This window comes from Eutrigla gurnardus (genome assembly GCF_963514095.1).
Source record: "Eutrigla gurnardus genome assembly, chromosome: 14".
NCBI classification, from domain to species: Eukaryota; Metazoa; Chordata; class Actinopteri; order Perciformes; family Triglidae; genus Eutrigla; species Eutrigla gurnardus.
The window spans coordinates 19,184,435-19,202,652 of NC_139937.1; the positions used below are offsets into that span (position 1 = coordinate 19,184,435).

The 18,218-nt window shown below is 42.9% G+C and overlaps 1 protein-coding gene across 3 annotated transcripts in view; it reads right to left on the minus strand.

Moving 5' to 3' along the window:
- Positions 1-18,218, minus strand: part of grik2 (glutamate receptor, ionotropic, kainate 2) — a 175,276-nt gene that overhangs the window by 19,906 nt on the left and 137,152 nt on the right. For 2 of the 3 annotated variants that reach the window (XM_084026073.1, XM_084026074.1), the window contains exons 12-14: positions 17,686-17,804; positions 12,337-12,554; positions 5,749-5,974 (exon numbers count right to left, since the gene is read on the minus strand). In XM_084026073.1, coding sequence (XP_083882199.1) covers positions 5,749-5,974; positions 12,337-12,554; positions 17,686-17,804 — 563 coding nt within the window. Of the gene's footprint in view, positions 1-5,748; positions 5,975-12,336; positions 12,555-17,009; positions 17,805-18,218 lie in introns of those variants that run through there. The other variant, XM_084026075.1, reaches the window with a different exon arrangement.

The following is an 18,218-nucleotide window of genomic DNA, read 5'->3' on the forward strand; positions in this document are numbered from 1 at the left end:
ACACACACACACACACACACACACACACACACATTCATGCACCTGCTCATCTGACTACTTTACCTGTAGTAGAGATCTGAGTACTTCTTCCACCATTGTATGTTAATATTAGTTAGAAATATTAAAAGGATTGTGACATTGTGAAGATTAAAACTTACCGTTGTAGTTTATTTAGGAGACAGAGAAAAGAAAATGAAGTGGCACCTACAAACACAGTATCCTACTCCATATTATAAATCAGAGTACATAGACTCACTACTACTACCAGTATCTCTGCTGTTTCTCCTCTCCGGCTGTGAGTCACTCACACATTAGGCTCACATTTAAAATTATATTCCGGACTACACTTGACAATTCCGGGGCTGATGCCCTGGCAACATGACCTGACGACGCCATGTTCAACCTTGTGTTCTTTGCAGTATTCTCAGAAAACATTCTTTCTTTTGCCATAACTCCAAATCTAATTCTAATCAGTTATTGAAACATGCTGCCTCAAACACCCGCCCACCCACGTCTTTCTCAATATGTATTACTACATCACTAGCTTTGACCCGGTGGGGAGACATGCTTTTAATCCATGTGTCCGACAAAGGATGCTGATTAACTTCCAATTATATTATTTCCATGCTGAGCAATCCAAAAACCATGAATTATGTTGCTGTTATGAAACCAATAAACTGCATCACGATTCTTTCACAACTTGCCATGAAACTATAGGCTGGATACACATAAGCTTCGCCATGAAGGGCCATGCAGAGAATTGACGTCTTCATTCTGTGTGTTCTCTCCTTGGATACGAGACGAGAGTGAGGTGGAGTAAGTCGCCACAGGTCACGGCATTGGAGATCCTCTATCTCACAGAAAACACACTCAGGACACTTCCTGTCTACGCGGCGGAGCCGAAGAGCCCGGCGGGGAGCAGCAAAGACGAGTGGAAGGACGGGCGGCCTGCTGACAAGCAGCGCAGACGCTTCCCCCTTACCCTCGTTTGATTAATGCAGCCTAATGAAGCTAAATGAAGATTGATACTCATCAGGGAGAGACACCAAGAGAAAAAGAGGATGATGAATAATGCAGAGCCTCCTGAGACTTCAGCCAAGAGGAGGAGACAGATACAGACTGTGATGGTAGCGCAGGCAGACGCCGTATATAAAAACACATGAACACGGCAAACGATCAAAAGAAAACCACTAAAGTTGCTAAGAAGACATGTGAAACACAGTGTTCCACCATTGGGGGCCAACTCTCTCCACGGCTGAGCATCCAGTACAGTGAGAACTGCCAAAAACACAAGCCCAAAGGGAGAAGAAGATTGTGGAGGCCAGACATGTCTGGACTGGAGTCGACAGCCGAGCTGCTGTTCCCGGGACCGACGGGAGACATTAACGGCCATGATTAAAATGACCTCAACTGCTTTGTGTTTGTTCATAATTAGGGATGGCTTAATGCCACTTTCTCATTTCCATACCATTTAAATTATAACCATTATAAAGTAACTATATAGAAATGTGATTGTCAAGTGGATAAATTAACATACGTAGATAGATATTCCATTTATTGGACTTTTTATGAATTTTTCATGTATTTTGAAAGGAACTCACTTGGGCATCATCGTCTGGGGACAAGATACCATAGTGAGACAGACACAGTTCTTATGCTGTGTTCACACAAAACGTGAAAGAAAATGAGTCAAATATGTGAAATTGGCATCTTTCGTGGAAAGAAAGATAAGCACACGGATTTTTGGCACAAGTTGAAATATTTCAACGTGGCGAGATAATCATGTGCCGCTGTGCCATGAAAACCTCATTCTTTCCCCGGTGTATCTGGGACTTCACAACATGCACAAAGCAGCAATATCTTGCTGCATGCATCATTGCATTTGTGTCATTGGTTTATATTTTCCTGTTTGAAGACGTATTGTCACGCCGGTGAGGTTTGTCTTGTCTTGGTTTTTGTCTTTTCCTGTTCCTGTTTTATTTTGAAAGTAACTCTCTCTCATTTCAGGTCACTTGCCCTTCCTCATGTGTTTCCTGGTCTGATGTCATCCCTGATTCCTGATTGTCTCCACCTGTTGCCCATTATCCCTCTGTGTATTTAAGTCCACGTCTCCCCTGTCTTGTGCCAGTTCATTTCGTCTCTCGTCATGTCAAGATCCTTCAGCCATGAGCCATAGCCTTGCCAAGCTAAGTTTGTGTTTTTGCGTTCTTTTGTTTGTAGCCGTTAGCCGTGTTTTTCCTCCCTGTGGAGCGATCTTTTGTTTGTTCTTTTTTAATTTACATATGGCCTCATTTATATAGCGCTTTTATCCAACTTTACAACAATGACTGACATTCACCCATTCACACACCGACGTCGGAGTCAACCACGCAGGGCGACAGCCAGCTCGTCAGGAGCAATTAGGGTGAGGTGTCTTGCTTAAGGACACCAGGCACTCAGCTAGGAGGAGCCGGGGATCGAGACCTGCTCTACCTCCTGAGCTAACCCCCCCTCAATAATTTAGAAAACCTATTTTAACTGCCTCTGCCCTGCATCTGAGTCCTCGCTCCTTGTCCAAGCCTGACACGTATTAACTACCGTCAAACTTGCAGAATTCCATTTTAATATTATTGAAGGTATCCAATATAAGAGGCAAAATCTGTATATAGTGATAAACAAGACATCTGGACTATTTCCAAACCCAAATAAACATGACGTCTCCCTGGATCGGAATATTTCACTCATTGTAACGACTTGCCAGTGCAGGTTAATGGTGAATGGACTCCACTTCTCCAGAGCTTTTGTCCAAACTGATTTACAATTTCCCCCTCATCGACCCTTTAATACACTCACTCCCAAACCAGTAGCTGCCATGCAAGGCACTGGGCCAATTATTGGGAGCAGTCGGGGCTCAGTTACTTTACGTGGCAATTGGATTCTCGCTATATCACGGCAGGAGCTACTGGCAGCTAGGGGCGTGGCTTAGGCTTCTGAAGCGTTTAGCATAGACACTGCAATAGCATCAGATGGAGAGTGTTTATTCATAGAAATCATAGAAAAGAACTGCACACACGGGATCCATCTTTGTTCTATACCAGCCCTTCATATGTTTAAATACGATTTCACCAACTTCCTGCCAATCTCAAGGACTTTACCTCAAAGACTTAATTACGTATTTGCAATATTAACAGTTTATGTAATAAAATCACACCATATGAATGAGCTATGACAAACAGCTGGGAGGTAAACTAACTCTGTCCACAACGGAGCAGATGGTGCTACCAAGGGGCCGATCACCGAGTGGTGTGGCTCTATTAGGCCCCAAGTTCTAATGCAGGCCGACACCTACTCGCTGTTCAAGTCAATGAGATATATGTTAAATGGCCCGGCTACATGGGAATACAGGCTGCATATGGTAAAGGGTACTAAAAGGGTAGGATTAGCAATTTAAATACCTTGTTCTGACTGTATGTGAACGGGCCACCAGGGAGTCATGATGCTAACAGCCCTGCTTTCTCCAGTATGGACCATCCAAGCCTCACTTTCGCTTCATTCCCCTCACAAGCTGAAGCTTCCTTTCTTTCTTCTGGTGAATATGCACATGCACACGCAGAATATGAATAGATGCACACAGTCATCTCGGCATGCATGCACACACGCCAGCCCGATCTCCTACAAAATGATGTTTCCGTACGCCCAAATGCAATCTCAATCATATTGCTAGGGGAAAATATGTTTTCCAGGAAAAATGGTTTGAAACACGCGGTTAAAGAACAACAACAACAACAAAAAACGTTTTCTGCTCAGCATGGTTTCTTAAAAAACCTAACAGTTTTTATTAAAATTACTATGAAATTAACTGGAAACCAAAACACCGCAAAAACTACTTTGTTTGAAAGGGACACTTGACCCCCTGTTGTGGAATTATTCCTTTTTTTAAATAGTTCATATTGTTATTTTATTTTTTATTTTTGACAACAACTTTCTAATCACGAAGAGCAAACGTAATCCCCGACAAAATGTATCCCTCGAAAAGCAATTCACAATTTAGTATCATTGTGTGGAGACCAGACTACACACACACACAATGTGGCAAACCTTCAAAAGGAGCACATCAGTCAAGAAATGCAATCACCCAAAGCAAATAGAGCCTACCTCCACTGTTTTCACACACAGCACAACAGACACTCGAATGACCTTGTGTGGCTGACCAGCAGAGCAAACACAAACAGCAGCAGACGACCTTGCCAACACTCTCAGTCCTCACATGTCAGGACGATACAGCTACCGGATAGCAATCACCCTCCACATAGAGACATTTCAGAAGGCAGATGCTGGTGGTATTTGGTTGTTGCCCAATTTGAGGCTATAGTCGAGTGATCCTCACAAATTTTTTCCAGTAGAGCCACACTTAGTACAAGTCCACCGTAGAGCCACCTCGACCCCAAAATACCAAAAGCCAACTAAGCATATCTGCCTACTTATTTGGCATCCCACTTAACATACAGTATGTGTAATGCATCAAGCTATTATTTAGGGCCCTATGAAATTTTTTTAAGGGGGATTTTTTTCATCAAATGGTGTCTAATCATGTGAATGATGAATCAAAATCTACTGAAGAAACATTCTAGTAGTTCTAATTCTTTGTCATTTAGAGACCGTACAAATGTGCATAAATATGCAAGTGTATGTGCAATCATTTATGGAGGAGTCACAATATACCAGCCACTTTTTCAAATCCCCCCTGACTTTTAGCTGGAGACACTGGATGAAGCGGTGAATTACACTCATAGCCCTGTTATTTTAACATTGATGCGAGCCACAAGTTGAGCCACAGATTGCCGCGCAATGAGTAATGCTGCTATAGACTTTGTACTATACGATATATGATAATGTTGTAATCTCTCGTGTCTTCCAGGTTGGTATTAAATAAGCTCCAAATTCATTAGACTGGTGTTCATTGAGACAGCGTGTTGCTCAAAAGATCGCTAGCAGGAGACATAAACGCTGTAGAAACTATTTAACTGAATGATAGTTATTAAGTCCGGCCTTTAGCATGAGGTGATCATGTAAAGTTGTCCGACAGTTGTAATTCTGCGGGTACTTAACTCGTGTTTGTCTTCCCGCTGCATTTATAACTTGATTATGACAATGTGTTGCCGAGCCCCGTAATCAAATGTTGCACCTCCAAACACACAGTGTGATGTACCACCCTCCCTAATCAGTGCTCTATTTGTGTAACACTGTTCTGCTGCCTGCTGGAGGTAGCCCCCCCACTGCTAAATGCAACAATTTGCAATAGTTTTGAAATGAAATTGTATAGAAATATTAATGAGGTTGTAGTCATTATATACATCATGGTAGGATGATATTTTTGTCCACCTTCTGATCTACTACTACATCATTAAAGGTTAATTGTGGGTCTGTAATTTTGGAATGGTTTCCGAACAATTTCCAAAGGGTTTTCCTGAAAGATTTTAAGGAAAACGGAGAACAATATTTTCCTCCGACAAGGAAATTTGTCTCTTTGTTTATCAGCAAGATAAACAGTGGTTGAACTTTGCTACCATGACAACTGTGAAGGGCAGAAAGGTAGCGCAATTTAAAGAAGACAGCTTTATGCCTCTCATTGTAACACTAAAAACAGCAGTGAACACTTCAACAATTTCTGATTTCACAACTCAATGACTTAGTGTGGTTTCTGAATACACATGTAGGGATTGTTACAAGCAAAATAGTTTATGTCTTGTGTGTCATAGATGCACGTACCCATTGGGGTGCCGACCCCGTAGGCTTTGGAGTCGATGAGGGCTCCGATCTGGGTGAGGTTGCAGTTGCGCTGGGTGACAAACTCAATGGTGGTGGACTCCATGAGGAATGCGTAGTCCGAGGTGAGCACCCGGTGAATGCCCTCGTCAATGTTCTTCACCATCACCGAGTGCCTCCGACTGCTCATGAACTCCCACATCTTATCATACGTGGAGATCTTGGTTTTCTGTGAGGGGGGGACACAGGACGGCACTGTGAGCAAGAAAACAACAACGTGGACACCGAACATTCTGGTGTTTATTCTCTGGAAACATTTGATGAATGTGGAGTTCTAGGTTGGGGGTTAATGAAAAATATTCCGAGCGACTAAAAGAAACAATGACAGACTGAGCGACGATTTAACACTGCCAATGTACACAGATCTATCAAGAACAATTTGCATTCAATTATTTTCCAAAATGCAATTAGGGAAAACATGTAATTTGCTTCAGCACAACTTCTGTCTCTCTCAGTCATCATGGCGTGCGTATGGCATGTTAAATAGCAGCTGACCGTACCGCCGCTATCACCTATAGTTAGGATCAGCGTCAGCATTGTCAGTTGCAGTGTGCCTCAATTTCTACACCTGTAATCATGGAGAAAAATCCGAGAGCACATTACTCTCCAGGGGAGCGGATTCAGAGGCATTTTTGAAGCCATTTGAAACCTAATTAAGTCACATCTTCAAGGTCCTGCCCGCCATTATTGTGTGTAATGACTTTTTGTGGCCGGTCGATATTTTAGATCAACTGGGTGATTTGCGGAGTGCCTATCAGAATCTTTTGGAGTCACCCTTGACAAATCAGGCGATTGAGCATGCAAGCTTCAGACTGCTGATAAGGCGAGAGCAGTGGCTGTGAATATACGGAGAGCCAGATAACCACCTACACGCAGAGTCGGGCAAAGAGCCGAGGAGCCGCCTCCCAGGGACCCACATCTGATTGCACTTAAACCATGCGAGAGATCTTTGAAAACGCAACAGGGACACAGGAAGAATAGCTGTCAAATCTAAATAGTAAACAAGTCCCATCCATCCACAGCATTTGCAGAATGTGTGACATCCTCTTTTGTTTGACTATCCCGAATCAGAATATTCTAGCAATTACAAAGAAAAAAACAAAAAAAAACAGGAACCAGCTTCCCACTCAAGCCGTCACCTGTCTGGTGAAGTTTTCATGAATGCTCTCCTCTTGTTTCACAGTTTCCTGTAGCTGCAAAAAAGAAATCTGCTGGTTAATCCCATCATCAATCTGAAGATTGTGGTCATGCTTTTTGTCATGTAAATCCAAATCATTGAAAGGGCGCCCAGCTGTATGCAAGTCAGAATTGAGTCATGAGGGGCGATGAGGTGAAAAGAGCCGTGGGTGAGTAATCCTCCCTATGACTGCTTGGGTGAATATTTACACTGTGTATTAACGGCTTTGTGTCGTGTAATTGCTTACATCAAGACACGTTGGAGATTGACAGGATATGGTGTCTAATCCTTTTGTCTGTAAGTGCATTCGCTTTCAATGCAGTTTGTCAATTCACTATGGGTTTGCGGAAGGCCAATTATTTTATTGTTTAACATCAATGAACGTAATATGACAATTTTAAAATATGATGTGTTTGTAGCGTGGAGAAGGCTACAAACTGCATTTCATTGGGCCGTCCTGTGTTGTGTAATGACAATAATAAATCCTTGAATCCTTAACACTTCACACTTCCTGGATCGGAAAATAGTCGCCAGAGAACATAATCCAAATAGTAATTACATTTTCTCCTAAATGTATTTGGCAGAGCTAACTCGTAAAAGCAGACGGACAAGGTTGACAGAAGACAGGGTTGTCCTCTGGGACAGTCTAGCAGGGTCGAAACACAGTTTTAACTGATAAGATACGAGCTATTCAATAATAAATCAAATGTACTCAACGTAAATTCAATGTATTTACTTTTTAATCACATTTTTTGAGTTTATTTCAAATGTCGAGACCAGTCTATTATTTTGGTCCAGATAAAGGTATCTTTCCCTTGACCAACTGTCATGATTGGCAACTTCCCTTAAAACCCACATCAACTGTCAAATTCGCAATGGATATTCATGCTCCCCAGAGGAAAAACGCTTTCCATGGTGGACATCTGTCAGCTTTAAAGTCCAGGTAAAGTCAAATCAGAAATTAGTTTCCTAACACATTATACATGTAAGAAAACAATTGCGGAAAATGTGAAAAGACTGTGAACTATAAAGTACTGAGTTATGGAGTTGTGTTTCAGAGTTTTGGGGGCAGACCTGAACTCATGGCCTACAGTGGAGGTATCCTCACCCCTGCCCTACCAAAATATAAAAACTAGATCACATAGCATCAGTGGTTCTGGAGGTCAGCCACCAGTTACAATGCTTGCTTAATGCAGCCTACAGTTTGCTAGCTACCAGTGGTGTACTGGCTATCTGGTATCCTGGGACCAATCCCAGTGGGTTGCTGCATTGGTGGGCCATAAAAAAAAGCCAACCTTCGCCTCCATTTTCTTCAGCGATGTCACCAGGATTACGTGGATTACGTGTAGATTCATAGAAATTATCCACTTATTATAAATATATGCAGTATGCTACTATTTCCTTCTTTCGTGTGATCATAAACACTTTGGGTCAACCAGCTATGAACTGCAGCAGTGTCTCTCCTCTCTCAACACATCATCCCAATACACTTTATGTGCATGGTTTCATCACCATGCTGGAGGTGTTCCTCCCATTAGTCTCATGACTAATACAGAACAGTTCAGGCTTGTATAGCCTGGGGACATGGAGCTCAGTGCCACGGCCATGTAAAGGGCCACTGTCTCTGCCTGCCAACACCACCGCACACACACACACACACACACACACACACACACACACACACACACACAGACGGGGTGAAAAACCAGCAAGGCCTTTAATACGATGTGAGTTTATTAACTAACAAGCAAGACACAGCAACGGTGTGTGTTTGCTTATTAAATTATTCAGTGTTATTGTGGCGACAGTCCATAGGGAATGTCCCTGCTAGGAAGACGAGTGACACGCCTCAATGCTTCAGAGACTATCCTGTGCAGACATTTACATAATTAGCCACCATTAGACATGTATTTTACAGCAGAAGTAAATTAACCAAACAGTAGGTTTTTTTTGTCATTCTTTCCTGGGTGTGAATAGTGATTGTGATGCTCGTGTTAATGCTCTAAGACTGATGATAATCAAAACGCTCCATCTATCATTGCAACAGTGGGTATTAAACACTTCAGACAGGATATGTGGACAGAATATGTTTACTCAGTGGAGGAGGACAAATGACCTCTGCATCCGCCTGGACTCATTAATACTCAAGTCCCCACATGGACCCAAGTACAGACTGTGGACCGGTTTATGGAGAGGTGCCAGCTCGCCTCCTGGGCACAACCAAGCTGCTAATGCTACGATGTGTACGATTGTGTGTGACAATTTAATGCTGATTTACAACAAAGAAAAGGACTATGTGACAGAAAGAGGCAACCAGCTGTAGGTATGATGTGTGTTTATTGAAGTTGTTTATGTATTTGCAATACTTTCCATTTAAAGTTTTTATGACCAGAGAATTGGCTGGTGCATAAACATTATGTTGGCGTAAACCTTGTCCTAATTACTAGTTTTAAGTCTTCTTCAATACAGCATGATGCTCATTGAGTAAATCATGGTCCCATTTAGAGACCATAAAGCAGGGTATGCTTTAGGGCGGGTGATCAACATATCCCTACGCCGTACTGATCGCAGCCTCGCTAATGTTGCTAAAAAAGTTGAAATGGTTTGCAACTTCATTGGCGTGGTTTTCACAAAATCGCAGTTTATGTGTGGTGAAATTTTCAGATGGTTTCAGTTTTTATAATGGGTGTGTATTGGCTGGAATGTTCAGAGCCAGATTTGATGATATCACGGCTAGAGTGGGGAGTAGGTAATATAGCAAGAAATAGTAGTAGAAAATGTATAACTATATAAACCAACAGACTTGTTCCAGTACCAGACTCTACCAATTTTCCAACCTGCTCTCACAAATTCACAGATTCACATTTCACACATACATCCTAGATTTGCATAGCCGTTTTTACAATAATTATCATTTTGTAAAAAAAATCAACAGTCCAACCTGTTGTCTGGGGCCCAAGTCACCATGGCAACCAGTCACCGTGTGTGTGTGTTTGTTTGACCTATGAATCTCAAATACAGAGATGAGATGAAAGACAAATCCTCTTCTTTTCAAGAGTATGTAAACATCATATATCATGTCTTTAGTGAAGGCTCATACTGCTCAAAGTGAAACAGTTTTTTTCCATATGACTTTCAGTTTTTGAGTATTTACGATAATGTGCCACAAATACTGTACAAATACTCTATGTGAGCATACAGGCTCTTTACACAGCAGCCATTTTGACATGTGGTAGCAGGTAAACACACATTTAGTGCTTCACAGTCATTCCAGTGAGCAAGCATGCAGAGCACCACAACGCCTTCAAAATAAAAGCCCTGGTGAGTGTTTTTTAAAAACAACCCTCATCCTCATCCTAGCAAACTACAGGTGGTTTGACATTTCTGTGAACTGAACCTAGTTTTCTTCAAAGATTTCTCTTCACTTTTTACAACCGTTGCCAAACACATTGCAAATACATTAAGCAGGAGTGCAGATATTGAGTGCAGAACGAAATGGTTTTAAGTTTAGTTGCAATGTGGAAGTTGAATGAAAGGAAAGATTGAGTAGTAACCAGTCTGCCAAAAACTTTACCTTTTCACCACTGTTCAACAACATCAACTTGAGCATTTGTGATATTCTGTGTTGACAAGGTAAGTTGTTTTTCTTTTTTAACTCTTTGGTGAGGAGTTATTTAGTTACATTTTTTTTTAAGCATATATAAAACTGACACCTGTGAATATAAGCAATTGCTGAAAACTGAAATGAACGCTGGTATTGTCCTGTGTATACGAACCAAGCCCGGAATGCACAAATTATTTGGACCTATGGTGTCTGACCTGAGGCTGTAAATGATGGCTGAACAGGGACCTCAGCATAGGTAGGATGATTAACAAGCACATATGCTGTGTCTTACACCAACTGTTGTTTTCATCCATTTGCGTGGTGAAAGGAGAACGAGACAGCGTGCAACTATCCTCACAGCTGAAGACGAAATACACACAAACATATTAATCATGAAGTGTGAACGGTACCTGTGAACGCATGTGTGCCTACTGCACAAATGGATGAAAATGAGGTGTGAAAAACAAGTGAACTCTCGAAGCTGTACGAGTGCCGTCAACGGATTGCTGGGTCGAATCAAGCCGGGAGCAAAATTGATCTAATGCAGGGAAGTTTTCAAACGGGGCTGGATTAGCATGATCACCCTTGATATGCGGCAGGAATTCTATATGATCCTACACTGACAGGATTACCAAGCAGAGCCTTGGCAGGGGCACCACTGTTACACTGCTACATGCTTCCAGACTATTTCACTGCTGACAAGGTAGAGCGGTATTTGATCATGGTGACACGGCAGCTCAGTGGTTAGCACCCCATAGTATGAAAGACTTGGGTTTTCACACCTGGGACCTCTCTGTTTGGAGTTTGCAGCAGGTTTGGTGGGGTGGAAATGACTCGGCGGTACGAATGTGCTATTATATCTATCTGTGTCGGTCTAGTGATGGATTGGTGACGATACAGACAATAATGCGGCCACATTCTCGCAGACCACGAAGGTGGAACTGAGTGGTCTCTGAAAAGAGACGATCTCGTTGACAGGATTTCCTTCTTTGCCATTCCTGTCGCCTAGCTGTGGTTGACAAGAACCATGATGAGAGGAGGATATGCTTCATTATATATTTCTGGTATTCTGCCCCATCTCCCACTGCTTATCCACTCATAGACGCCATGTTGATTAAAACCCATTCGTCACCTGTGTACTGAATCTTGGGATCAGTTGGGCTTTGAAGGATCCATCAGTTGGATCCTGTGAATCCATGAAAAGGAAGCTACATTTGAAGGAGTCTTTGTAATGGGACATCCTTTTGGTCTTCAACTCAAACCTCCGAAAGATGCGGCCACTGAATTGGGACACAGCTATATAGATTCCAGCTTCCAGGACCCTAATCAGGATAAGTGGGTCAGCCTGGCCTACTAAAATGACACTGTATTACATTTCAGGGGGATCATATTTTGTCATGGATTATGTTTGATCTTGATATATCACCAATTAGTATCAAACGAGTCAGTAGAAGTCCACGTAGGGAGGAGATCTATGTGGTGTCAAGGACTTTCACTGGCGTCAAGGACTGTGTCCCGTTAGAACTTAAACTTATATAGTGTATAAGATGCATTTGTGCATCTTAATTATTTGGGTTTTTTTTTTTTTCAATTTTGTAGTCATTTTAATGGAGCAAGAGGGGACCGGGTTCCAGTCCCAACGTCCTTAATTTGACCACACCCAGTTCCAATCTCAATCTTTGGCATACCGATATTGTGTAACTGGCAGGGTGATACAGAGCAGTCAAAACACAGTCCAGCTATAACTAACCTTGAAGAAGGTCATGGTAGAGCCATCCTCTACCACCCCGTACTCTATCTTCGTCTGCTTGGCCAGGTCGTCCGCAGAGTCAATGGGCGACTCCATCCTCTCCACGGTGAGGAAGGCCGCCAGGTTTGCCGTGTAGGACGAGATGATGATGAGGGTGAAAAACCACCAAATTCCTCCTACAATTCTGGTGGAGAGTGCTTTCGGCATGAGCTCAGATCCTGAACAAAAAGAGCAGAGGAGGGGGGGTGAAGCCTGGTATAGCATTAGGCTGGGGAGAGGACAGCACCCAGGCCAGACCAGATCATACCATACCAGACCAAACAAGACCAGTCCAGGCCGGGCTGGACCAGGCCAGAAAAACCAGACCAGGTCAGGCCAGGCTAGAAAAGACTAAACTGGACCAGGCCGGGCTGGACTGGACCAGAAAACACCAGACCAGGCCAGGCTAGAAAAGACCAAACTAGGCCAGGCTAAGCCTCTGCATCTGTTGCCTGGATCACACACTGACATACACACAATGTGGGCAGAGTGGGCAGCCTCATGATTGGACCTGGCGATTGGCATTTAATGTTAAGGTCACTTCCTGTTTGCTCTGGACACAATGTACTACTGTACTGCCTCTACGACAACTAATATTTCCAAGATAATTTTCTTTTCTCTTTGAATTCAAAATGTGACATACCACTACCATAATAGTTAGTAGGAAACAACTTATGAGAAGGTTGCAAACATTATTGCCCTGTTGCCTACCAGACAAACATTTAACAATGCGTATTAGAGACAAACTAGCAGACTTCCAACTGTTGCAAGACATCATCTTCGTCTCTAAAACCATAATTTGTGAGGCAATGTATTGTCAAAGTTTGTCACACTGCAGGGAACTAGTGGAGGTCACCAGGACTTTAGGTAAGTCCTGCATTCTTTCGTTGTTGGTTTAAAAGCCTATTAGACCCTCAAAGATCAACAGAACCAAGATGAAACCAGATCCAGTATGGTTGCTTTTCGGGATTCCACTCTGCCGCTTGTGTTCGTCACATCCACCCATCGCTTTTTTGGCAACGGCCATAATGCCAATCTCAAGGCTTCAAAACCGTAATACCACAAACCAACGTGTGACGTCATGATGACTACGTCCACTTATACAGTCCATGGTTTGCATTTGGTCTATAAAAAATTCCTGAGAGTGACTCCACTGATGGCAGCCTATGAAACCTGATTTTGTTTAGAATTGTTGATGCTGTGAAACGCTGGTCTGACTGGGCCTTTGTAGTTTCTACACAAAGTTGTTTTGCTTAGCACAGCGTCAGTTACTTTCACTATTTTTTTTTATCTCCAACAATAGAGTGCAGTAATGCGATGTTTTATGCAGAACGTATGCAGAGCATATGTGCGTGGGTGGAGTGGGAGTAGGTGGGGGGGGAGGTTTGTGCGGGTGAAAGGAGGTGGGCCCGGGTTATAACACCACTATTCTCCTCAAGCAGCTTAAGCAATTGAAAGCTGGGATTTTGCACATTCACTCAGTGGGAAAGCAGATGAAGCACAAGTGAGAGATAGGAGGTTAAGAACTCTGTGCTACACTCCCTTTTGTCAGACTCACTTTTCATCAAACTTTCTTTCTTTGTTGCAGTCCCCTGAGTGGGCTGTCTAGTAGAGGGAGCACGCAGAGTGAGAGGAGGGCCAACAGCAGCTCCAGCCCACCACTATTGATACTACAATGGAGAGGGAACGACTCCATTTCACCCAGCAGGTGTTTGGGAGATTATCTCATTGGTAAAAGTGACAACAACTTATTGTATACACTTTATTGACTTTCCAAGATCATAAAAATAACCATCCCCATGGCAGGTTGTGAGAGAGTCACTAATGTACATGGACACAATTTTTAGTGTCGCTCAGCATGAAAACAATGCCAATAGAAAGTCAATTAGGATCCTGGACACAGGAATTAAAAACATCCATGTGTTCTATTGAACAGTCAGAGCTGGGGAAGTGGGCGGGTGGGAAGGTCGATGGTCCAGACATAGGCCTACAGGACTTGACAAGATGTTTGAGACTCATAATGGTTTTGCTCAACCAAACGTTCCTTTTGTTGCATGATGTTTAAAAAAAAAAAAAAATGTAGTGCAGGCAAAAAGATACTTCCTAAACCTAATCAGATAGTGTTGCTGCCTAAACCTAACTATGTCGTTTTATAGCGTGTATTTTTAGCTCGTAATTGATTGTACAGTTTAATTGTAGGGGGACCCCTTTATGTAGGAGACAGGGTTGTCGGTTACCGATCCACACTTTCAGACCTAGCTCAACAACAGTATGGAAGTGACCCAGCCACCCACTTTGCCCATTCATAAAAGCACAACCAAGAACACATATTCATCAGCACTGTTGGACCCACGGCTGGCTATCAGATGCACCGTGGTTTTAAAAGTTACCAGCTCCGAGCTCCTTTTCCTGTTTCACCTCAGAGACCAGAACAGAAAAGAGGGGCGACCCAGTCAGAGAGGCGAGTCGACCCAGACAGAGCCTGGTTGGGGCTGACTGTCATGTACCCAAGGTAACGTCATGACCAAACAGCACATCCCACAGTTTTCTGGGGGGCGGAGCAAGCCGCCGGGCAGGGGAGCCTCTCTACAGTGCAGACCAGCACGGTGCCATGCAGACACTGTGTGTTGGTTCAGTCTCATCCCACTGCCTTCTGGCCCTCAGCCACATCTTCTCAACTGGTCAACCTGACACGTGTTCTGCTAAAATGCATGACTTTTACACACACATCTTGAACGCATCTTCCTTAGTTCCTTAGTTCTAAACATGATTTAACTCAAATGTTCATAAAATCCTCAAACCAGTCATCATTTTATGATTAAAATATAATGTGCGTCCTTAGTAATCAGATGAACAAAAATCTGTGAAAAAAAGTGAATAGCTAATTTGGCGATATTAGTACGCATGCAGTATAAGTAAACATGCAACGAGCCAACAAGAGATCATTTATCAGCTGCTAAATCATAAATCAATAAAGACTGAGATGTCTGCAGACTTCAAGCCTCACTTCATCCAAAGAATAATCTTTTACCACCTCCAGTGGTATCTAGTCATGCAGATAGTTTTGATTTTACTTGTCAAAGTTTCAATATATCTGTCCCCAAGATCTCACTCCCCCAAGTAACACAAGTGTGGAGGTGAAATGAAAAACAAACAGGGGAAAGAAATGTTGTCTGGAAAGAGATGTTGCCGTCAGTGTTTTAAAATGTAATCTACAGAAACAAATAACAGACCAATGATTGGAATCTTCTAAGAAACTGAAATCTAGAAACGTAATCACCACTTCATGGGTGTTTCATAAAAACACCCACCACTAAATGGTTTCAAGTGGTGTTGATCTTTTTTTTCTCAGAAAAAAAAAAAAGTTTCCAATGCAAAATTATTCTAGTTTGCTCATCATTTGAGGTTGAATGTCACGATGAGCTATTCAGTTGATTCTATTACTATTATTTGGTTTCACTTATTCTTTTAATATAAACACCCCTAATTAGTTTGCTTCCTCAGTGTGTTATGTGGAGGTAGAAATGTCAGAGACAGATTTTCAAACCCAAAGAGATATTGTGTATTGTCTAAATGCCACAAGTGGTAAGGGAGACCCTTTAAATCAGTTATTACTGTAGCAGCTAGTTGCTTGTGTGCTCCGTTGCACAGATGCAAGGACACATACGGACATATGTCCCATGCTCCCCAGGCCCTACAGTCACCACTACCTGCTAGAGATATGTTGCATTGTCAATTGCTTTGGAAAGAATGCTAATTTGATAATGCAACATATCTCCCCTACTGACATGCATTGTAAAGGATTAATCAAAGCAATAACATTCCAAACTGTGTTTTTTTTTTTTCAGCTAAATCTAAAGATGCCAACTAGTTGAGAAGATATGACATTGGTTCGGCAGAAAGGAAACAAAACCAAACAGGCAGGGTAAGCTGCTGAGTTCACAGCCTCATTCAATCTCACCCATTTGAGCCATCTCAGGTATTCTGGGTGGGTGCACTTACCTGTCCGGGTGGCTGCGAATAGGTGGGAGGAGGGAGGGGAGGACTTAAGGCCTGATTATGCTTCCGCGTAGTGATCAGGCAATGGCCACGCAACGGCCACGCAGTTGCTTAGAGACCGTGATGGTTCTGCGATGGGTTTACGTGTCGAAATGCAATTCAATGCCACACTGGTAAAGGGCGCAATGTTTTTTGTAAAGAATGACCGACCGACCGAGACTCTTGACGTATATCGTCGTTAGCCTCGTTATAGCCTATGTGTTTACTTTCCGGCTTTAAACATCCACAATTTTTCAGAACTTGGTGTTTTATTTCTTTGTGCAAAAGCGAGAAGGTGCAAACAATAAAACGAGGTGCAAACAATAAAAGTAGCCTATTAAAAGTTTAAATGGCGGTGTTTATGAGTGGAAACCAGAAAGCGCTCTCCAGCGGATGTAGTTAGTGGACCAATCACAGCCAATGCCGCTGCGTTGGCGTTGCGTTGGTGTTGCGTCGCCTCGACGCGCGTCTAGGATTTTTGGGAGGTGCACGTCAGGCCCTTGCGTTGGACGTAAGGGGGGTCCGCAAGGACGTAAGGGGTCCGTAAGCCCCCTTGCGTTGTGTCAACGCGGAAGCATAACTCAGCCTTAAAGGTGCGTTCTCGACAAACACGAAGCAAAGTTTCGCCTATTTGCAGCACTCGTGGTGCGCCGTAGAGGAGGCGGGGAAATAACCACTATTGCTGCTTTGTACATGTTGTGAAGTCCCAGATACAGATAATGTTGCTAGGCTATGCTAACACCGTCGCTGCTCCATCTACACGTATACATTCATCAAGACTAAATACAGCACCAACGTTGTTGTTTGGTTTTTACAGATACGGTGTCGAGACCAGATGGTCTGGTCTCAGTACCAATACAAGCTACTATTGTTGATATTTCAACTCACGTGTTTGCCATTTGCGCCACCCATGTGTTTTCACCTGTTCACTTCTATTTGCATCTACTCACGTCTATTTGCATCTATTAGCATCTATTCGCATCTTTGCATTGACTTTTTATGCAGTCGCACCGCGCAAACAAATTTGCTTCGCGTTTGGCTTGACCACGGCATTATGGGTTGGGGGATGGGAGCATGCAGGAACACCCTCCTCAGTCATTGAACACATCACTCAAGTCACACTCAGTCCATCCTGCTGGACTACCAACATCTGGCATCATGCACAGAGGCCCCCATGCATGGTCACGGGCCTGGTTCAAAGAGCAAGGTTGACCCCCAGCAAAAAAGTGGGACTTGTGCTAGAAAAAAGGGGGGGCAGGCAGAGGCGTCTACCTTGCTGCATGAGAGCTCCAACTCCAAACCAGAAACTATTTAGCAGGGTGAAATTGTTTTCCACTACATCCGAGTCGGGGTTGCAAGGGTGGGGGTTATACCACTCGTAGGGACTAAACCTGTGACAGTTAACAGAGAACACACACACACACGTTAACTGTAGTTGCATGGAGACACAAACAGTAAAAAAAATACCAAGAGTTGTCATCCTACCTGGAGAGACAGGGGAGAGAAAACACAGGTTACTTGACACTGCAAAATCATGGCAGAGAACATTTCCCAATGGAGAAACATGGCTTCATGTGCATACCTCACGCTGCTATGCTGTTAACTGGATTAGTAAATTATGATTGTATTATATAGATTATTGTAAAATGATGATAAGGATTTTGTTACTGAATTAGCTATTAGTCAACATAGAGCCTCAGAAATGACTGCTCATGTGAATTTCTCCTTTTTTTTTTTTTTTTTTAATTGAGCTGGATTTAAAACCACTCGCGTTCCAAAAGGTGGCGCCTCATGTGGGAGTGCTC